The 23797-nt window shown below is 38.2% G+C and overlaps 1 protein-coding gene across 2 annotated transcripts in view; it reads left to right on the forward strand.

Annotated features, from left to right (window-relative positions):
• GARRE1 (granule associated Rac and RHOG effector 1) overlaps nucleotides 1-23797 on the forward strand; it is a 53463-nt gene that overhangs the window by 18785 nt on the left and 10881 nt on the right. For both annotated transcript variants that reach the window (XM_084294704.1, XM_084294703.1), the window contains 6 exons: nucleotides 8384-9719; nucleotides 16120-16326; nucleotides 18442-18582; nucleotides 18856-18951; nucleotides 19085-19246; nucleotides 20185-20343. In XM_084294704.1, coding sequence (XP_084150830.1) covers nucleotides 9225-9719; nucleotides 16120-16326; nucleotides 18442-18582; nucleotides 18856-18951; nucleotides 19085-19246; nucleotides 20185-20343 — 1260 coding nt within the window. In that variant the 5' untranslated portion in view covers nucleotides 8384-9224. The remainder of the gene's footprint in view (nucleotides 1-8383; nucleotides 9720-16119; nucleotides 16327-18441; nucleotides 18583-18855; nucleotides 18952-19084; nucleotides 19247-20184; nucleotides 20344-23797) is intronic.

Genomic DNA, 23797 nt, shown 5'->3' on the forward strand with positions numbered 1-23797 from the left:
GTTAAAACAGCCTTGAATTTTGGTTTAGGAATATTTATTTCAGTGAAAAAAATCAAATGTGTATGCTGCTGAGTGTGAGTGCTGTGGCATTTATGATGTATAGTATCTGTTTTGGCTGGAAGCCTTGTCTAAAAATTAACAGAAGTATTTTCTGATTGCGAAATCAGCTGTTTCAGAGCAGTTTATGTAGGATGTCATTGTGATATGATGCTTTTGATAATCGCTAGGTTGTAGCAAGTAAGAAGTACAAAAACGGCCACATTGATTCAGACTTCAGAATTGATCTAATTCAGCCTTGTTTAACCCCCATGGTGGTTATAAATGGATACTTAGGGAAAGGCAAGAAAAGGGTAAACTTGTGGCCTATACCCATTTAAAACTGTCTTCAGTGATTTGCTGCATCCAGGGTTCCTTGAGCCTGTAGTTGTCTGTTACTAAGCCAGAGGAAAGAAGGAAGGATCCAGAAACAAGAACAGCATTTTAAATTTGAAGTGTGGGTAAAATGTGAATTTGTAGGGTTATAACTGTTTTCCAGCTTTCCCAGCGCACACACACACTCCTTTGCTAATAACTTGTAAGACTTAATCTTTTGACTCTTATATTCTGCATCAGGCTGACATTTTAGCAAAAGCAGTTTTAACACTGAGATCAGGCTAGAGCCTGTCACTTTCTGTGTGAGGCTAGGAATGTTTTTCCCACGTACAAGTTGATAAATTTATCCATAGTCAATCTCATCTCTTATTTTAGTCCCTCGCTCCGGTAAAGTTCTACCATTCTTTGTGTATATATTTAGTAGCGTATGTAGTATGTCATGCTTTAACACTGTAGTATTTGACTTGGGCTCTTACTTCCACTCGTCTTTTCAAGTCTTGTTAAAGATATAACTTGTTGGGGGCAATGAAAACTTCCCGAGAGGAATCTGATTTTGAAAGAAGAGCCGTGGATGGTAGTGTTTATAGAGTGCCTTTCCATTATTTCTGTAAGCGCTTTGCCAAAGGGTGGGAGTCATTGCTATTTTTATGGGTGCATAATCTTTTTATGAAGTATTTGGAACCATGATCAAATCGTTTTAAAACAGCAGAAATAAAGCTCTACACTGAGCCCTCTTCAATTGCTTGATCTTCGCTGACTCAGCAGTAGCTAAACTTTTCAAAGCAATTTGCAAAAAAAAAAAAAAGTAATTGTTAGAGATTTCAGAGATTTAGGCAAGGAAAAAATTTAGTTGAAATTTTTAGCATACATTTAACAACATGTACTAAAAGCTTCTCTTCCCATTTGATGATACTGAAAAATACATCTGGCATTTGTTTATACAGGAAAACTGTAATTCATGATTTAACAAGGTACTTGAGTATGTGAGAGATACCGCTGACTTTACTGCAACTAATCATATGCTGTTGTCCATTGCTGAATTGAGCCCAAAGATTAAACTGCTTCCAGGTTTGAAATGTCTATGATGAGACTGCAGGATTGTGCATGTTTCTGCTGTTCTTCGTCGTGTTCCCTCTTCTAAGTAAAAGCTGGCCTTCTGCAGAAGCATGGGAAACCTTGATTTTGTACTTACCTGAGAACTAAAAACCAATTATATTCCGTTTTCCTAATACTTGTTTGTACTGTCACATTTTGACTAAGAAATACATCAATGGCTTCTGGTGTAGTTCAGAAAGGCTTTAAGTGCGTCTACGGGAGTGCGACATGCTGGGTGGGTTTAGGAGGAAAGACCTTTGCAGAGGGCAGGGGCAAGTTATCTGAAATGGCCATAACTGGGCCAGGACGCAAAGGCCTTGCCAACTCGTAGTGCTGTTCACATGTTGTTTAACTGAATGAAATTTTCTGAAGTTCAGCCCTTTCTTCCTGCCTTCCCTTCAGCGGGAGGGGAAGTCTGTGGCTGAAATACGTCATGTATAGGAATAGACATTAACTTATTCTCAGAGTTGTCTAGAAATTGTCTACTTCCCTTCTCTTCCTTGAAACTACAGCATTCGGTACTTCACTCCGGTTTGAAGAAGAGCGTATTTGTTCAGATGACGGGCTGCAAGTGGCTTGCTTTCAGAGAGAGCAGGCTTCTCTTCGCAAACACTCCTGTAGGTAGTAGCAAGAACTTTGTAGACAACACATTCTGAGAGGCAGAGCTCTGATTTTTTTTTTTTCATGGTCCCATGAATCTTTTTGTTTGTTTTTGTCTTAACGTGTTCTACAGCTCAGCAAGAGCACAAATACTTGTGGCAGATGTGCACCCTTTTGGGAGAAGAGAGAAATGGGTTCTGAGTCTCTGGTGGCAATCACGTTGGATGTGAATTTCTCATGCTTTGTGCAAATGCTTTGTTAATGTCCATTCTTGATATGGTAGCTTATCTTCTTTTCCTTCTCTTCTGTATGAACAGTTGTCTTTAAAAAGAGAACTGGTCCTGTTTTCAAAACAGATAAGGTAAGCGCCTATTGCCAAGGGAGGATTGAAACAGTGATCCTGATCTGACAGAGGCATCTATTTTTGACATTCAGGGAGGCACCAAAGTCTGAAAGAAGGTTTGGTTTAACACATTCCTTTCACCAGATTTTCCTTTTGCTGTCATATCTTACCGCTGAGATTGGAGTTAGTGCCATTCTGTGGTAGGTGTTTTACTTCAAACAAAATGTAAGAAGCTGCCTGACACAGTCTAGGCTCTGCCCTGGAAAAATCCAGTCAGGATACTGATAACTCTGAATTTGGTTTAGAGATATCACCTTGCACATATATTTCAAAGGAAGTGTAGCTATATGCCTCAGGACTATGGATCCTTTTCTGGAGGATTGTTGGAAGTGAGGTGGTGTGGTGCTGAGCAGTCAACACTCAGTCCTTAACTAGCTCTGAAAACTTGTTTTTCTTCAGCTTTCTCTCGTTCTTTTTGTTTCCGAGTGATTTTTATGACAAAGTCTTTGGTGATTTGTTTCTTTGGTGCAGGGGATGGGGCTGTATCTGTCTTTGCTTGTCATTCAGGATGTGTAGCATACTTGTGCTTCTAGAGGATTTTCCAGTACACGGGCAAAACCTACAAGTTGGCACTAATAAGCTAATAGACTTGTTTTAAGGAGGGTCATCTTGAAAAGGAAAGAAGACCTAGACAAGACGTAATAAATCAGTTGAGACCTGCCTATAAATGTTAGGTGGATACTTGATGGATGAAATTTGTCTTTGATGAACTAATAAAGTGAAGTTGATGGAGCCTCCCAGTTAAATCTAACAAATCTCCATGCTTCTGTTTGTAATAGCTTCACAACTAAATTAGGAAATTAGTTACTGTATTAAAAAATTGGTCTGTTTAGATTTATATGAAACTAAGCAGAATGCTCAGTTACAGTCTGGTTAAACTGAGGCAAACTACTTAATCCCTGTGGAGTGTGTGCTGTGAGTTACCATCCCCAACTGGTGTGGGGGGAGAGTGGGTCAGAGCATCTGGTGAGCTGGTTTTAGGAAAGGTAGACCCTACAAGGAGGATGTTTCCGACAGGAGCTTTATGGGTTCACTAAGGATTGGCATGTCTACTTCTTGTTATTTTTTTTTTTTTTTTCCTCCAACTGTTCTGGGCAAGCAGCCAAGAAGGAATCCCAACAAGCAATTTGAGCTAACAGAACTAAGATGATATTGGTTTAATAGTCTATCGATGTCTGTCTTCCCCTTTCTCCTCAAACAGGAGACTTAAAAATTCAAGAGGTGCCACAGCAGTCCACCCCATTAAAAAAAGCTGTCAGCCTTGAAAAGAGAGGTTGGTTTTCCTTTTTGGCTTTGTAGCCTAAATACTGAGCTACCAGTGCGGGCATCCTCTCCCTGCTGGGGGGCCATGGGCTTCTCTGGTGCCTGTGGCCTGGCAGCTGCCTGGAGCAAGGCCCTTAGAAACTGTGAGCCCCATTTGCCCCGATGGTGAAGATGATGCTTGTCAACCCTTGTAAAAGCATTTGCATGCTTTCAGTATTTATGATGGGTTGGTAAGAAATTACAGGTGCAGAATAAGTGAGTTGATGTCAGACAGATTAATGGGTATTTTCCACCAGTCGGCATTATTTGGAGATTGCTATTCTTGTTTAATTTTTGGAACGTAGTTCTAGCTCTTAAATTATCCTGAAAAGTTTAAAAAAACAATCCAGAACAAAAACAACCCACAAAGAACACTCTTATGAATTTCTTCCAGAAGTATAAGCTATGCTATTAATCAAGTGCTGGCTAGTCCTGATAAAGCTGGTATCTTCTGTCTTCCCAAAACGCACTGTGCTGTGTTTCCTCAACATCCTCGAAAGATGATTTTTGAGGGGTATTTCTGTGATTGGTTTGTGCCAATATAAAATCATGCCCCTTTCTTTTGTTGGTTTTTGGAGATCCTGCAATAATGCAGCATATTGAAGCTGCTTGCTGGCCCCACTGAAAATGGTCCTTGTGTCTGAACCTCAGGAACTGGGCTGAGGTGGGGATGGGGATGTGCTTACCTGCAGATGGTCTCCAATTTTCACCCTTGGTGAATAGGAGCAGCTATGGGCTTTGCAGATCAGAAATAAAGGCAGCATGAGAAGATAATATGAAGAGAAGCTTGCCGTTTCTGTTAAACTTCCCTGTGTGTGGACACGGTGGCATGCAGAAGTGTCCAGCAGGTCAGTCTGTCCCACTGCTGCTGGAGGCTGAAGGGATTCAGTAGCTTTGTAGGAATAATCAGCATGTGTTAGCTCTGATCAGAACTGCATCTAAACCAGATTAGCTTCTTTCTTACTAAAAGTGTGAAAGTTGTTATTGCTTGATTTCAAAAAAAAAAAAAAAAAAGCCTCAAAGAAAAAAACAAAAAAACAATAACAACAAAACCACCAAAACCACATTTCCTCAGCTGAGAAAGTGAAATAGTTGTTTGAAATCTTGAGCAACTGTAAATGACCTTATGAAAAATGCTGCATTCCTACCAGGGAGGTTAGATTAAAATGTATATAATATAAAAAGTATTTTTGTCACCCTTCATATATAACTATTAGTATATGAGAAGTAGCTTCTTGTTGTGGTAACTTGTTACTATGTTTATCAGGTTCCGCAAGCTAATTCTATGGTTTTTGTGTCACAGATTTGTTATTGCTATGTTTATGTAAGATTTCTTCAAAAAACATATAATTTAGAATTTTCCGGCAATATGTAGACTTTTGTTTTTAACTTATGTTTTCAATTGCATGACAATCCCTGTAATGTAGCTTAATTCTATGCTGTTTCTTTTTATGGATGGATTGAATGTTATACAGTTGTTGAGAAACTTCTGCATATTCTCGTTGTCATTGATATGGCAACTTTAAATAGATGTAGCATATTAATTGAGAGTGAAGTTGAAGGCAGAATTGAGTTTCTCAGTTTATGAAATTTGTTGATGAATTCTGTTATTACTTGTTTTTCTCTGGCTTGTGGATTTCAATTTCTAGTGCTTTTAGGTGGATCTGTTTTGTAGATGCTAAACATGCTCTGTTGCTGTGAACGTAATCTGTCTTTAGTTTGGGATAGTTTAAAATGAATCAACTCCCAGTTAAAATGGGTAAGCCTTCTATACCAATATATACTTCTAACTGTATATGAACAACATTTTGACCTTGATTACATAAAGGAAGGCATACAACTTTCTGAGTTGTGGTATGCTAACTCTTTGAGACTTCTATGCTTGATTTCTGAGTATCTGTTTTCTGCAAAATGAAACACAAACTTCGCAGTTGCATTTTGGACAGATAACATGCTACTCTTCTATTGCCAGAATGAAATCCTTTGAATTTTTTTTCTGATACAGCATGATCTGGATTGACGCAAAGTTCAAATTGTTAAAATGTGGAGTCTCCACTCTTAGTCCATGAGCCAAGAGCAGCGGTGGAGCCGCAGCACTGGGGAGGGAGGGGGGAGCGTGGGAACGGTCGTCTCTTCACTTTTTCAGGAAAAGATACAAAAGGAAGAGTGTTTACTTTATACATAGCATGTTGGAGTCTCATTATAGAATGTGTAATACTTGTAGTGTTACCCACATGCCTAGTGTCTGGACAAGACCTGTCACTGTTCTCTCTTTAAAGAAACGTGTATCTTCTTAGATGCTAGGGACATAAGCTGTCTGCTGTAAGCTTCTGTGTTGGTTTTATTACAAGTGATTTTTGAAGCCTATGAGATGTTGAAGAGTTGAATATGTTCTTACAGATTTGTCTGTGAAAGTGTCTGTTAGTAAAACAGTGATCAATTGTCTTTGTTCATGGCTGTAGGAAATGTGAAAACACCACCTTTTCTATTCATTTCACTTATGTTTCTAGGGTGTAGCAGGATTTTGTATGAGTTAAATATTGGACTGTTACCAATTCAGTACCTTAGTTTGATCCTGAAAGGCTCAATATGAAGAACCAAAGCATAGTGCATCTCTAATGCCTAATTCAGGGCTGTGTAGCTCAAACTCCTCCTTAATTAGTTTTTCCTACTTTTGGCATTAACACTTCAATGTTTCATGATCATTTCTTAATTTCTTCTGCACTGTGGAATTCATGTCTACTTAGGGAAAATAATCACCAGTTTATTTACACAATGCGTATAGATTAACTCTTTTGTTCTGTCTATGCTTTTATGCAATCAAGAAAAATGATTTTTCTACTGTAAGGCACTGACACTTTTAAAGTAAGAATCCGTTTTAATGGACTTACTGCACTTCAGTGCACTCAATGTGAATATTGAGAGAAGTGTAAAGTTAGTTATTAGGAAATAAAGTAATCAGCTTAAAGTACTTTAATAAGGGATGTCGAAATGTGTATGGGAACGTCTGCCGTGTTTTATCTGTTCCTCATGTTTTAAAAAGTGGGAATGTGGAAGAATATTTGCTCTAGATCTCAGAAGCAGAACCATCTGCAGCAGCAACTTCCTGAAAAACTCGTGTCTGTTGTTTTAGTGGGTGTGAGACTATCCCACTCCCTTCATGTTGTTCTGTCCTGCTGCGTCTTGCCTGCTTTTTTCTGAGGTTTTGTTTCATTCGTCTGTCAAAACACATTATATGAACGAACTGATAGTTTTTTTTTCTACCAGTCTGAAGAAATTTTGTCTGAAGGTACAATCTCTATTCCCCAGCTGTTTTGACAATATTAGAATAGGTTTCATATCTTAAATGTAATAGCAAAAGAAATAAATTGTTGTTGAATTAAAGGGGTCCTTCCTATTAAATCTAGATTATTCTTTAAAGTACTGGGGGGATGTTACTATTTGATACTAACATTGTAGAATGTAATTGATGCAGTAACGAAAAGAATGTCCTCGTCTGATGAAATCAACTTACGTAAATCAACTTACATGCAGGTGTAGGAGAGAGTGGCTTAGTGTGACTGATGCCTAGGAACAGATAGAAAACATTGTATATCTGTACATTATATGTCCCTTCTGATAGTGTCTTGACATGATAAAGCAGAGGGTTGTTGGTTTTGTTTTTTTTTTTTTTGCTTATGAGTAAGTGTGATCATTGTATAGATACAACTTTAACTTGTATACGTGGTCCTTAGATGCCAGACCCTGTCCAGTTAGGAGCTATGTTTGGCTGAGAGCAGGGACTTTAAGATCTTCGTGCCTTTTTTCAGAAGTTCCAGCTCTGGCCTTGAACGTCACCTGCTGCAAACTGACCCCTTCTCGCTGCTCAGGCTCTCTTCACCTCCCTATGAATGCCTTCCAGAAAGTGCTCTTGGCTGTCCAGCTGCAGCTCAGTTTGCCAGTAGGAGTAGGGTGGTACTAGTGGCTCTACTTCCCCCTTACTTTTGTGTCTGGTGGGATTGCTGTTCAGGCCAATCTGTTAGGCAGTTCTGTCTTGTATAAGATCTTGCCAGTATGATAGATGCATGCCGTTGTCCTGAAACAGGGTCTCAGTTAGGATATAGACAGGTTTTTCTGCTGTTTTCTGCCGTTGTACAGAAAAAAAAAAAAAAAAGCTGGATGTTGATTTAGTAAATTACTAGAAAGAATGGAAGTCTCATATTTCTGCAGTGAATTATGATATGTGAAAAAAGGTTTCATTGACTTAATTTTTGAATTATTTGAAAAGGATAAGTTTAGAAAATGTGATTAACTCCCCCTAAGGTCTGCACTAATAGACTCTTCTGTTCTTAACTGTGTAAGGGCTGCAGTGGGGATTAACTGCTACTCAAGTTTGAGTCTAGGTTGGGAGAATTAATAAGAAAACACTCAGCGGTGTTGAGTTCAGTGACATGATGATACCAGTTTGTAGCTGCCTTTTGAACAGCCCGTGCAGCTCTCCCTTCCTTTCAGTCTATGTGTCATTGACAACGTATGCCTGGAGAAGTATACCAGGACGCTGCAGGAGTTAAGATCTTAAAAACTGTTCATTGTTCCATAACATTTTAAACTTTTTTTTTTCTTCCTTCACAGGAAATGACCTAGAGGCCTTACAAATACATTTGTACATTTTTGTTCTGAGTCTACAATTGAGGGCAAATGCAGTCTGGAAGCACCACTTCTTAATGTTACAACGGAAACAACTACCTCAACAAACAAGGAAAGGGGAAGAAGGCTTGCAATAATAAACACTCTAATTTTTAGTAGCTTATACTTGCAAGGTCTTCTGTAAACAGAGTCCAGATCTCTTTTCCCTCCAGTATTAAGAAGAGACACTACAAGTAAACTGATTTGGCAGACTGGATCTGTCAAGACATTTGAAGATACTTGATCTGCTGACATAAGGATTTGCTTTTTTTAAGGAAGAAGCCTCTGCACTGCTTTTATAATCGCTGTTGATCGGTGGTTTGCTCCACTTTTCCTGATATTACTAATTGGAAAAATGTATTAAAGCATTGCTTCTAAAATTATTATTTGCGTTGACAAAAATAACTTTTGTAAACTTTAACAGCAAGTGACAATAATATGCTCATGAAGAAATTCTAGGTGATAACTTCTCTGCTCCAGTGTTGCTTTTCTGTGTGCAGAGTGGAATACTGAAGGAGACAGAGCATTATTAAGATACGTCGGCTTGCTTTCTGAGTACAGTTTGTAACTGCAGCAGGGCTGCATTGAACACTGAAAATACTAAGTCAGCAAGTCTGCTGCCTTTCTCACTGCTGATACAGATTATACAGACACTTGCCTTTTTGAAATGCCTTTTGTGAAACCTATGTACACAGTCCTCCACTGTTACTGTACATAACTATATATTTGGGGAAGGAGTTTGACAAGTGATTGTTAATTCAAGAGATCTTCGGACAAGCACTCACTTATGTATTGCTGTAGTGCACAAGAAAGCAAAATGGACTATAAGCGGCGCTTTTTGCTTGGCGGGTCCAAGCAAAAAGTGCAGCAACACCAGCAGTATCAAATGCCTGAGCTAGGCAGGACCCTGAGCGCACCGCTGGCATCTACAACCCCAGCATCCCCTTTGGTCTCCTCAGCTGCTGCGGGCAGCTGCAACCACCCTGTATCCCATACTACTCCGATTGCAGACATCCAGCAGGGAATCTCCAAATATCTGGATGCACTCAACGTGTTTTGCCGTACGAGCACTTTCCTTACAGACCTTTTCAGCAGTGTATTTAGGAACTCTCACTATTCTAAGGCAGCTATGCAACTGAAAGACGTGCAGGAACATGTCATGGAAGCAGCGAGTCGACTCACAGCAGCAATAAAACCAGAAATAGCAAAAATGCTGATGGAACTGAGTGCAGGCGCTGCGAACTTTAAAGATCAAAAAGAATTCAGCCTACAAGACATTGAGGTAAGTTACCTTGGGGGATTCTGTTTTGCATGTGAATTTATATCATTCCTTCACAATTGGACTTTTACTTAAAATCAGTGCTATGCTGAAAGTTCTTTCTTTTGTATTTGTGGGCAACACTGATAAAAGGAGAAGCATTTTCATTTTTGTTCTCAGAATTAAATGACTTCCAGTGGTCAGTTTCAAACTATGTTGAGTGAGATGTTCAGTGGGTATTTCTGTGTAAGGACTTGCACTAAATTTAAAGTTTTTATGAAATAAGATTAAGTTGTATTATCTACCTAATTCTAAAAGGTATTTTTCTGTATGATTTAAACTTAAAACGAGAAATCCAGTAACCTCTTTCGTACTTGGGAAAACATGCCTAGTGTAAAACAAATAAATAAACCCCCCCTACAATAATTAAAGCAAAGCAAACAAACCCAGCACCCCACTGCCCCAAACTAACAAGCCTAAGTAAGTAAATGAAAGTTGTAAGCCTTTGTTTGATTTTTTTTTATGTAGTCCTGTGTGGAGCCAGGAGTTGGGCTCAAGGATCCTTGCAGGTCCCTTCCAGCACCGGATGCGCTGTGATTTCCTGTTCTGTGTTAGCTAATTTCTAATAATATTAGGCCATCATATTCTAAATTAAACCATATTTTCCTTAGTGTTATCAATTCTGGGTGAAAATCTGAACACTGAAGAGAGGGATATAAGCCATCAGTGCTTGTGTAAAACTGTGTATCAATTGACAAATGATCCAAAAAACAACACTTTATCACTCTTCAGGCTATTTGTTTACTTTGTGAGTTGTCAAACCTAAAAAGAAAATACCACATGAACATGAAATACTTGTGCTGTAAAAAATTGTCACAACTTTGCTTTAATTTCCATACACTGGCAGCATGTGCCCAGCAGTCAAAATTCTGAGATTTTGAAGTTTAGGATAGCATCTACAACTGCAATCCTGTCTGGCTGTATGTTTTCCTGTAGTAAACTTCTTAATCATGTAAGGCATAATGCTAAATGTTTTCATGTATGAATCCCTGCTGTTTTAAGTAGTTCTTCATATTTTGATGTATTTCTTGATTTTTGTAGCAGCCTTTGCAAAGTTCTTCCTACAGAATTCCATCCTGAGAAGAAAACTTGTTCTTCAGTTCCTATTTCTGGTTCAGATTTCATCCTTACAAAGTTACCTGAATGTTATACTCACTTACTTGTCAAGCGTGATCTGCTCTCTGTAGCTGTACAACTTACGGATGAAGTAGTTAAGCAGAATGCTATTTGTACTACATAATTGTAGTGAGAAGTATGATCAACGTTTTCTCATGTTGTATACCTAGTACGCAAAGAATTTGTCTATACATTTTATAGTATGTATATTTGCTATAGGTATCTTCTCTAGATCTTTGTTTTTGAAAACCATCTAATAGCATCACTGTTTCTCTAGGGCTGTAGGAAAAGTGTCTATTAATTAAAAATCAGTGCTCGTTCATGTGATTAAAGACAGTCACAATACCTGTGATGAGCTAACGCTTGCTCCTGAGCTCTGTGTGTACCTTCAGTGCTCTTTTCACCAGGTACCTCTATCTACGGTAGGAATAAATGCAAAGAAAATGCAGGCAAAACAGCTTGGCTTCTTGGTTTCTTTTTAAGTGTACTTTGTGGTAATTAGTCACTTGTCTCTGTACAGTTCTTGCATCTCTTATTAATGAAAGCTGTATCTTGCACATACTTTATAAAAAGTCAGCATGCAGAATTTATGGGAACTTCTGGAAAATGAGAGGAGTATTACATTCTACTTTTGTATAAGAACCAGCAGAAATTGTTTGAAACTGACACGGATCACACAGAGATCGTAGTGTGGGTGATGTAAGTAAATGACAACCTGACTGGATCGGTGTAACCCAGGAAGCAGTTACTAGTTGCTCACTGTCAAAATTGACCTTGCTAGAGGTCAGGATAGAGAATAAATTTAAGTTTGTAAGTGATCAGAAAGTACGTGGGCCAAGTGTGCTGGAAGACCTACAGAACTGAAAATAAACTACTTTTCAGTTTAAGATTTCCAGTTGTGGTGGAACTTAGAGGGGAAAACTGAATGTTATAGAATGTAAATAGAAATTATCCTCACAGTTAGTGTGGGCGATGCCCATGGGCAGTAGTGTTGCAGAACAATCCTAGGGCTTATGGCAGTCCTGTGCTGAACAGAAGTCAGTATTGTGCTGTTGCAAAGCATAAATCGTTATTGGTGCTACTGCAAAGAGACAGTTGTCATGTGTTTAATGTAACTATAACCTGCACGAACCATGGAATCAGTATTAAACTCTTCACTTGGCTATTGTGGCCTTAAATACAACACCGCATCCAGGCACTGCTGCTGTTACACTTAATGTAGTGAGCAACTGGAAGGGACATCGGAGGAGAGTAGCAGGAGTAATCAGGCATCCAGAAAATAGGACTTCAGAGGACAAACTGGAAGGACTGACTGTACAGAAGGAAAGACTGAGAAGGAAAACCAGAAGCCTGCAGGTATGTGAGAAGCAGCCAGAACAACGTGGCAATGTTCTGTCCTTCATGTCCACGTAAGACTGAGCAAGAAGTAATGAAATTAAATTTCAGAAGAGAGCATTCATATGGGATGTTGTGGAAATACTTCGTAATGTCAGAGAAGCACTGAAGTAGATTGCTACGAAGGGTAGGGAGCCTCCTTCATGGAGACCTTACAGAACAGGTTAAACCTGTGTCTAGCAGAACTGACTCAGTGAAATTACCCCGTCCTTGGGACAGTAGGATGAACTTCGGGGATCCTCTCCTAATCTGCTTTTCTGTGGTTTGAATACAGAACTATTTGTGCGAAAACTTTAACAAATTCTTATTTCTCCTGATTTCTGAAACGTTAACATCTTCATAAAGCTGGAGGCAGGATTAAAAACTTGTGAATCTGCATAATGGAAGCAGAGAAAGTGGAATGCTTGCATGTGACTTCATGAGGGTTCACTGACTGGGGAAAAAGGAGTGTGAGATTCAGGATAATTTTTCACTGGACTGAGCAGGGAATATGGTAATATCTGAAGTTCCCTTTCCAGCGTCTCTACTAGGTGACACTCAGTGTCTTGAGTGGCAGCTCAGCAGTATCGTCTGAGGAGGTACTCAGGAACCTTTTATTTGGGCAAGTCTGTTAAGCTGCTCCTCTCTCCTAATACTGCAAATGCAGAGGTACAACTTACACTGGAATCTAGTTTATCTTGCAGGTAACTCTTTGTTAGTGAGCAGGATTGTGTCTTCTCTTAGAGGTGTTTTGGTTGTATGAGATCACTCTTCCGAACTGAAGGGCGTTGCTATGTAGTAAAAAAAAATAAATAAAAAAATGAGTAATATTTTGTTCACTTCCAGTAATATGTGGGAAAGGTGGTTATCTTATAATCTGGTACACCAGTTGGAGTAATGGCTCATTGTTAACTTAATTATGTTGCTATTTTAATCTGGTTCCTTGGTGGGTAGGCAGGTCGTGCATAGGGCTTGTTGTCAGCAAAGCCATAAAGAGCCGTGATAAGGGAAATGAGGGTAGTAGGAAACCATTGGATAATTGTGTTGTGATGTTGTTGTTTGGGAAAAAAATAATAAACAAAAATGTAACCTACCACTGCACCCCCATCTGATGCTTGGGTTTGTATGTAACCAGTTTGATTAAACTCATCACCTGCTTCTGAGATGAAGTCTGATGCAACACCTCCCCAAAAGTCTTATTGCTTTCAACTGCCTATGATGCCAGATTGCTTTTAGGTCAGGTCATTCCTAGATAGATCGTTGTCCTACCTGGTAAAGGGTTAGGAAAGTCAAGGTGCTAAAGGTGTATTTCTTGAGATGGAAAGTTTGCAAGCCAGAAAACGTCATGGTATATGCAATGGAAATGAGTCTAAGAAATAGTTTAAGAAAATACCACCATCAAGAGAAACCTACTGTTTGACAACTGCAACAGTTCCAGTTTGTCCTTGATTATTAAAAGGTCTCTAGTTTTAAATTCTTATCATGGTCTAAGAAGAACTGAAAGCTTCTGCACGACAAAGTAAGGAAAAATAAACTGGAAATAGATGATGGTATTTGTAATAGTGAAAACACCAAATCCATATGCTAATGTTGCTCTGCAGATATTGCAACAGAGATCTAGAGTATTGCTTTACGCACTTCGGTAACCGCTGGCTGACCTCGGCTGTATTTGTTAAACTGGTGGTGGTCGTACTTCTTTCCCACTGTGAAGACAGAGACTGAGCTCTTTGGAAGAAAATCCTCAAGAAGTGAATTTTGAAGCAAAGCGACTTTGTCATCTGGAGTGAGCAAAAATCTTCCACCAATTGGATTTGATTTAAGCAGTTAAAACCACTCTTACTGTTTTCTGAGGAAGACTGAAATAGATCATTTTTCAAACAAAATAGAAGTTCAGTAAAGCAGATGTTCCTATTTGTCTTTACTGTTTAACATTATAAATTACATTAGGAATGTTGTGTGGTGCCACTTAAAAACTAAATCATTTGTTTATTTTGAGCATTATTCCCAGGCAGGGCAAACTTCAACCTCTGTACCTTAAATATTCTTTGAAACTTAATCAGCTTGACATTCCTAATGAGTCCTGGTTTCTTCTTCCTTCCCCTGAGAACTGCATTCTTCATACTCAGAAATATTCAGATTGCCAGTCTTTCCCTGCAGTTTTCTTATAAACCTCTCTAATTTTGTAGTCAGAAAAGTTGGAATTTTATTCATTTGATCATTCACTGAGTGTTTTTTTAATAGTGCAAACTGCACTTTCAGGGGTCAGTCAAAGTACCAAAAATGTTTAATTTCATGCCTTGTACAAAGAAAGGAAGTGATGGAACCAGAATGGAATGTCAAAAGGAGACCGGATGCAATGGAAAAAAGAATTGCCACCACGGAGTCTTTTAAAGTAGATAGCTAATGCATATAACTGTTTGTGTGACTACAGCATCTTGCCAGTAAGATCATTGTCTGAATATTTTTATTCCAGAAGAATGTAGCTGAAAATAAGCCAGATGACTGACTTGCTCCAAGGCACAATGGCTTTGTACATTATCTGTGTATTTTATGAATTATTCCTAAAATGGAATTCAAGTCTAGTCTCTTAATAAATGAAAGCCAAATATACATTTCAAACCACTTCGTGTGACAAACTCCAAAAAAGAAATAAAACGTTTTGAATAGCTCTTAAATGCTTTTATGGCAATTTGGAAAATACTTGCTTCTCTCCTGCAATCTAGTTGTGCTTTGTCATAAGCTTTTGTCCACTAAGGAAGGAGTGGCCTTGCAAGCAGGCAGAGCGCTTGTGTTTGTGCTGCCTTGTCTTCCAGGTTGCCCTTTCACATGGTTGTACTCCACCAGTCTGTTCACACACGGTGGCTGCGGCATAATGCTCGGTTTTGGAGATTTTTGTTTTGCTTGTAGTAACTGAAGCATATGTCTGTCTGTGGTCATAATTCTTAGGAGCAGCATTGGCACAAGAGAGGGAGATAAAATGGACTGGGAATGCATGGGGTGCAGAGGCCATTAGTGCATTACTATGAGTGTCCTATTACTATAAGTGTATGGAGCTGGCTGTGGCACCCACAGGATTTGGGGTGCTGTTGGTGCCACCCCCAGCCCCCTTGGCTGTGGGGATGGACCAGCAGCTTCTCCTGTGCTCGCTCTTCCCTACTCTTCCTCCTGCTTTCCAGATGAGTGGTATTACGTGACCCATTTTGGTGAGATATTCTGATGAGAAGATTTGTGCCAGTGTTAGCAGTTCCTGTCAAACAATGCAAGTGACAGAGCTGCAATTTTGTGCGTGTTTGCTGCAGTGACTGTTATATTCTAAAAATGGTACCATGGTGCCTCTCCGTATTATGTGGCAAAAGGTTTTTCATGCGTATTACTGATTGTCGCTCTGTTTGGAAGATAAACATCTGGGTTAAATTTCTAGTTTTGTGATCATGTCTTAAAATAGTTGACTTTTTTAGCACAAATTCAGCTAGGTCTGTGTGCAAATGGGTTTTGCTGTTAACTCTGCTTGTGATAATATGCTACTTTTTTATTGTTTCATGTGTTTGATATTGTGAAGTAACTTGAAGCTTTTCATTCTTCAAATAATCTTACCTTGATCTCAGAAAGGAAAGACGGCACAAGGCTTGCATCAACCATGTCACTCTGATTTCTCATTAAGTCACAGAAACTGTTCCTCACTGTTTAGCTTTGGTAAATGGTTAAATGTCATGTGTCGCTTTAGGTCTAATTCATTATTATATTTTTAATTAAAGATCTGAGTTTCCTTATCGGCTTACACAAGCATTGAACAAAAAGGAAGAACTATTTCTATAAAATCTATTTACTTGAAATTGTTTGTTTTGTTTTGTTTTGTTTTGTTTTCCTCCTACAGGTGCTTGGGCGATGTTTCTTGACCGTGATGCAGGTCCACTTTCAGTTCCTGTCACAAGCTTTGCAGAAGGTCCAGCCGGTGGCACACTCTTGCTTTGCTGAAGCTGTAGGCCAGGAAAGAAAGAGTGTTAGTGGGGCCGGAGCCTCAAATTTAAGCCCCACAAATGAGCTGGAAGATGCAATAAGATCATGGAGAGGAGCAGCAGAGGTATGGAGGACTGGCTATAGTGACGTTGCTTTATATTTGATGAAACCAAAATCAAAGCCTGGGTGCCCTGATAAGGGAAGAAAAAAATCTTGGATTTTAAAGAAATCCTACATTTGAAGGAGGGAACGCGGTGCAATTAGTTTCAGATGCTAAAATCTGTTTTACCTACATGGTGTTTATACTATCTCTGCTCTGTAAAAAGTTTTTATTCATGATCAATTGTGTATATAAGGAGTGCACAAACAGTGGAAACAGCTGTTTGTTATTAGAAAGGAATTAACAGTGTTCAAATGTGGTTGAGTGGAAAGTCTTTGCAGATGCAGAGTAAAATTTTAGATGAAAAATAACTTAGATAACATCTATACCTCTTAAATTGTGAGCATGAACTCAATTTTATATTTCAAATTTTTTATGGTATCTTTTAACATTTTTCGTCTTCATACTGAAGGAGAGTTATCTGTTAGGCTTGATGTTGTTTGATTGCATTTGGAATGTTAATCATATTACTTAAATACACCACTCTTTTGACTTGGGTTTTAGCTAACACTTGCCATCTGTGGAATCCTTACTTTTCCTGCCAAAAAAAAAAAAAAGTACAAGGAAAAATAGTTTTATGAGCTTTTCTGCTTTCCCTGTACACTATTGAAGTCTACAGACTGACAGATCGAAATGGCTTCAGACACTGAGCACATGGTTTCTTAAAATTTAAGTAACCTAGAGCATTGTGCTTTTGAAGTCTAATTTGGCAACGTGCATGGGCATGTTAATCATCTTGACTGGAAATCTTGTCAGGGTTTCCATTTATCAACTAACATCTGCAAGGTGTATGCAAGCAAACAAATTTCCCTTAAAACTTGGAACGCAGATGAATTATTGGTAATTTCTACGGCAGCATAGATTTCTTTCATTGGACGAAATAAGGATTTGGGAATGCTTTAGGTATATTCTGTAGAATCTTAACAGTACTAATGCTGGTATAATACTACGTCTTTTGCATAAGAACAGTCTACTTCAGCTATTTCTGTTGATATCACCTATATTTCAAAATTGAGTTTAATACAATTAATTCAATCCTGTATTAAACATCCATTCTTGGGAAGAAGCAGGTTTATGTTGGGTTTTAGGATAGTAAAGTAAAAAGCTCTTAAACAAATCTCTCTAAGTAAATAATCTTTCTCTCCTGTCTTGAAGATACACCAATTATATGTCATATCTATTTCATCTTGACAGAAGGGAGACGTGGAATACAGAAATCTTTCTGAATTTTTACATCGGAGAGTGGAGGGCAATCCGTTATTTCCATATAAAACCAGCCTGTTTGGCAGTAGACTATGTACTGTTTCAGAACAATGTTTATGATAGTTTGTAGCTCAAAATTACTTTTCCTTTTTAAGAATTTCAGTTGGAAAATAGTGTAACTTTACACGTGTTGTAGAAGTAATTGATGCGTCTGTTCATTGGCTGCAGTAGCAAAAATCCCCAATTTGGGGGAGTACGACTCCTTAGACTGAAAAATTAAGTGTCTGAGGTCTTAAATGTGGTTGCGAATAGGTTTCTATTTGTTTTGCTTTGCTCAGTAGTGTGCTATTTTTATTGTACTGTTACGAACAGATATTTGTCTTTTCATATTTTTCATTTTTTAAAATCATATTACATAAAGCTGCTGCGCCCTTGCTGTACTCTGTTGATTTTACAGTCTTGTGTGGTTCTTCTCAAATTGTACCGCAGTAACCACCCTTAATTTTATAAAGCATACCTTAATGTACACAAGTTTCTTCTCAGCAAACCGTGTTCATTATGTTGCCTATGTAACCGGGATCCTTAGTTAAGAAAAGGAATTGAAATAGAGCAACCAATACTGACTTGAGTTGCTAGCCAGCACCTGTATGCCATACAAATTGTGAGATCTGTACTTTCAAAGGAACAGTAGAAATTAAATCAGTTCTAATATATAACCAGCTCCAGATCCTTTCCACCAGGTGCTTCTTCTCACCTCCTTTATGATGCTTAAACTTTGTGTGTGGTTTTTTGTTTGTTTGTTTTTGTTTCTTTTTTAATTGTGATCTAGTTTATTGTTGAATCTCTTTACCCAGTATTTTTTTCCATACATTACAGGCAACATCTCGATTGCGAGAAAGAGGCTGTGATGGATGTTTGGCAGGAATTGAAGTTCAACAACTTTTCTGCTCACAGAGTGTGGCAATCCCTGAGCATCAGCTCAAAGAGCTAAACATGAAAATTGATAGTGCTTTGCAGGTGAGCTTTTAAAGTCTGTTGCTTTTATGTGTGTCTAGTACAGTCAGTGGGTCAATGAATGAAATAGGGAAGGAATTTATTATTGCAGAAATATAGACCGTGGGCAGCCATGAGGTATATGAGAATTACCAGAGTCGAGGTCTTACATGATAAACGCATACGTGCTGTACAGGTTTGCTCACTTAATAATTTCTACGTGTGTATCCAGATGCAATGACTGCCAACTTCTTTGCTGATGTGGCTGTTCCATTTCAACTTTTTCTTTAATTTCAGGCTTACAAAGTGGCTTTGGAGAGCCTAGGCCATTGTGAATATGCAATGAAAGCTGGCTTCCACTTGAACCCAAAAGCTATTGAAGCAAGTCTTCAGGTATGATCTGCTAAACCTGTTCTCTTTCATCCCTCCTCACCTTGAAAATAACTACTTGAAAAAAAAAAATTAACAGCAAGTTTTTTTTAATGTCTTCATTTCTTTCTAATTGATCTATTCTCTTATACTTCAGGGCTGTTGCAGTGAAGCTGAAGCCCAGCAAACAGGAAGGAGACAGACTCCACCGCAGCCAATTCAGTGTGAACTGCCCACTGTACCTGTTCAGATAGGATCACATTTTCTGAAAGGGATATCCTTTAATGAGTCTGCAGCAGAAAACCTGAAACTGAAAACGGTAATAGCCCTGCATCCAACCGCAGTAGTTAAAAATCAGTAGAACTCCTACTGCAGTTGTTCTCTGAGTTTTAAGGAGTTCAGTGCCAGACTTGTACTTAAATGTGCATATTTTTAGTCTGACTTCCTGTGGAAACAAGATGTGATAACATTGTAGGTCCATGCCTTTCTCTGACAACATTTTAACTACCTGGGCAAATTCAGTCCAATCTAAGAGAAACACAAAAGTCTAGGAGGTAATGAAGCTTCTATGAATACTGAAAATAGGTGGTTAGGTATCAAAATCTGCAGAACAAAGTGAGCCCTTAGAGCTGCCGCAAGCAAGTGATGTACTTAAGAGCTTTTATCTTCTTAGGTTCCAGAATCAGTCAGGTCCATGCCGTTCTAGTGCTGAGGGGCGTGCTTTAAAAGGATTTTGATTGCAAAATGCTTTTTCCTTTCTTCTTACAAACTTTAAGCAATCTTTCAAAATATATTTAAAATGTATTTTTAGAAGTTGTGGAAAAGTTGATCAAATTTTCAATATAAAGAAAAGGTAACTATTCAGAAGTAATTTGGGCAATTTTAATGAGCATTTTCACTCTTTCAGATAAGGCTAGTTCCCTGCTCCTGAAAGAGTTGAAACAACTCACAGCTTAAAATGCTTTTATGTTGTCTTTGCAGCGTTTTTTTTTTTTGTAGTTTTCATTAACTGTTTTGCAAGAGCAAAAGCTAAATAGTGTTTATCGTGTTTCTGTCTTCCAAATAGAGACTGTCCCATATTTCTATTCTGCAGTTAAGCTCTTACAGTTTCACGAGACTGTTTAGAGGTAACAGACATTGTAGTTGGTTGAAAAAGTTGTGAAGATGTATAGAACCAATGGTAAATACATATGGAGGCATTGGTATTAACATTGTTGAATCGTGCTTTGTGTGACAAAATTTTTGTTTGTTTTTCAGCACACGATGCTGCAGTTAATTAAAGAAGCTGGATGCCATAATGGACTTACACCACGAGATGACTCTCCTGTTACTGAAGTACTAAATCAGGTTTGCCCTTCGACTTGGCGAGGAGCCTGCAAAACTGCTGTACAATTGTTATTTGGCCAAGCTGGACTGGTAAGTAACTATAGACAGGCTTAGCAAAAGAAAAAGATTATTTAAACATCCTGAACAAAAAATAGATATTTTGAGGTGTTTGGAAATTCATTTCCTATGTCTTCCTCTTCGTCAGTTTTTAGCACTGCAGCTAATTTAAGTTATGAACAAGATGTATCCTCATGGAAGACAAGTTCTTCGGAGATATTATTTGTAGTTGATAGGAACAGGGGAACATACTGTGTACTTCATATTCTCTATGGATTAGGGGGAACATAAGAAATTAAGTTCAACAGATAGATTTGAAAATCTTTCTATTTCGCTATAGATAACCATGTTAACGCCGCCCCTTCTCTTAGCTGCACTTTGAAAACTGCCATTTTTCCATTTCCTCTCTGATTTGAATGGAAGCAGGCTTCCTGCTCAACAGAAGCCAGGAAGTCCTCTGCACCTGACACCTCCAACACAAGACATAGCTATTAAATGATTTTGTGTAGACGTGTTAGTTACAAACAAACAAAAACCCAGACATTTTAGAGTAGCTAAGTACTGCTAAAAGTACTTCCATAACTAATTAGTGCAATCTCTTCTTTTAATGAAGTGTTCACTCATAACAAATACATCTTTTTGAACTGTGAGTTCTCACTTACCTGGGCAAATAAAATGGGGGCAAGAGTGCAGTAGGATAGGAAGGATATGCATGCATAGAGATACACGGTAACTGATGATAATTTTCTATCAAGAATTCTGAGTAAACTTAAATTAACTTATTAATTGATTAATTCATACATTTTTGGTATTGTTAATACATTCTCCAATAACAATGAATGTCAGATATTTCTATTTCAATATTCCTTTCGTATTAGGTATTAGATATCCACTTCATGTTAAATATGCCGGAGAAGTAGGTTCAAATCATAGCTGAATTCAAGTGACTTGTATAAACAAGGGACGGACCATCAGTATCATAACAACAACATACCTGCCGTCGGTCCTTACTTCACTCCAGTATGGTGATTTGAGGATAGGAAATGGTAGTGAGTTAAGCACTTTTAGGAAGGCATAAGATGTGGTATTTTTGTAGGGATGGAGAGCAGCAGTGGAATAGTAGGATTGGTCAGATTTCTATACAATTGAAAATGTGTGTTAAATATTAATAAATGCAAATCAACTAGAAAAAGGGTCATGGTTAAGTGAGATTGTCTTCAGCTCTCATAGTTTAGGGTGGGTAGGATGCAGAGAACGGCAGGGTATGGGAAATGAGGCCAAGAAAGAAACTGTTTCTCAGTAGCCCTGTGGGAGTGTGCTGTAATTCCTGACTTGGCTCCTGAACATCTAGATGAGGAATGCTTTGGAGGATGCTGCAACCCCCCACCGCTTCCTTTTCAGTGAAACAAAGGTGTAGGGATTTCATTCTTGCCCTGATGAAATTTTGGGAGTGGCCTGAGGCACATTTTGACTCAGGAGTCTTAAAATCTGGTGACCCCCAGTCTAGACATAACTAGTTAGACCTGCTGGTAATTAAAGTGCTGATATCCTACAGGTTTATCATAACATAGGGAGAGCTGTCAGCATAAGACTTACTTAGACATTCTCCCAAATGGTAATGCTGGTGTAAGGAATATTCCTTGAGTAGAATCAAGAATGTCTCCAAAGATTTTTGCCTGAATCTCTGGTTCTGAAAATAGCAGGTTTCTATCTTCAAGGACACGATAATGAGCTATGCACTTAGTAAAATACTTGCAAGCCTTTTCTCTTGGTTCATTCTCACTTTTGATTTGTTAACAATTTGAAAGGGTGTGAGAGTTGAGTCCTTCTTTGTAATCTGTATACCATAATTTTTTATAAGATTAATTATGCCTGTATGTAGTCTCATGCAATGATGAGAAACTGTAATTTATTTCTTTAAAGCATTCTTTGGGTGGAGATGAGGGAGGAAACACCTGTAAAACAAGAACAATAGATGTCTGATGCACAGGAAGCTATCCTCTAAGCACCCACCAGGCAGGGAGTGACAAATGTGTTTATTTTAAGTTTATTTTGTGTACAACTCAGATAAATGAATTGTGAGACAATATTACGCAGGCTCTTGACCCTGGAAAAAAAAGCCCAAGACCATAACTGCTGTGGTGCATCACTTCCAGGAACTGATCTAGATTTGCACAAATGACAATTTTGCTTTTTGGCTTAAGGATGTCAGATGCAGATAGTAATTTTTCTTTTCCCCCCAGCTCCCGAGAAAATAACTATGTATTAGTAATCGTAGTCTCTCCTTAACCTTATTATATTTAGCAATATAGCTAAATCTATATCAAATTAAATAAAATTAACGTGGTATAAACATGAAGAAAAATGTTATGTGGTTGCACTGTTATTAATTGAGAGGTATTTTCATGAACACATAATAGCATGGTGCCTCGTATAACTGTGCTTAGACACGTTTTTACAAGTTGGAATAAACTTGAGCAAGTGTTCAGAGACAACTGGAGGAAAACTAAGTCCCTATGCTAAAATATTGAAATGATGGGAAAAAGTTGTTGAACTACCATTGAATTATTTTGTTAATGCAGGAGAGACAAAATCTCAGCACTATTTATATTTCACATTTCATAACTAGTAAAAGACAATGAGGTAGAAGTAGAACCAGTGTGGGATGATTGCAAAAAAGCCAGTAATGCCCCTTGAGGCTTTTTATACAGAAGGACTTTTTGCCATTTCAAGGATAAATGGTACAGCTAATCTGCTAGTCACTGGAGCAAGAACTGCTGAGTGCTGCCAAAAAGCTGCTGGTTCAGCATGACCAAAATAGGAAATTATGGAAATGATCAAAAAGGCCAGCCCATGCAGACTGGACAACAGAAAGCAGAAACCAAATATGGAACTTACTATCACTGGTACTGAAGTTTAAATGAAGCTGAAGTGAATCCATTCCTTTTCAGTTTCCATAAAAAGAGTTTCATGACAGCAGATTAATTTTCAAGACTTTCATCTTCCATATAAATTCATGATATCTTACAGAAAGCTGAGAATTCAACAAATTGAACAGTCACTTTTCCTTTCTTCACTACTATTAATTCCCCGTTATAAATAGTTCCATTAAGTAAAGAAATACTGGTATGAAATTTTGTAACCATGAATGTGGGTGGGTGGGGGGTATGTGTGTTAAAAATTACAAGCTATGAGAAGAGTTTGACTAAATACTATTTGTCTGTATCATGTTGTGCACTGCAGTTAGGTTATTTACAGTATTTTAATAGGTGTTTGGCACAATTACTACCTTAATAGTGCTCAGACTTCTCAAATGTAAGGGCTGTTATGCAAAGCCATTGATAACTACCAGCTGCTACATAAAGCAGCTGGTAAGTACATGTTTGATATGTAACTATAGTATGTAATTGGGAGGAATTAAGTCCTTGAAATGTAGGCTAATGTATTAAACTAATAATTTGGTATGATTTCTTTTCCCCCGCTCCCA

Source organism: Netta rufina, assembly GCF_964035555.1.
Source record: "Netta rufina genome assembly, chromosome: 13".
Classification (NCBI taxonomy): Eukaryota; Metazoa; Chordata; class Aves; order Anseriformes; family Anatidae; genus Netta; species Netta rufina.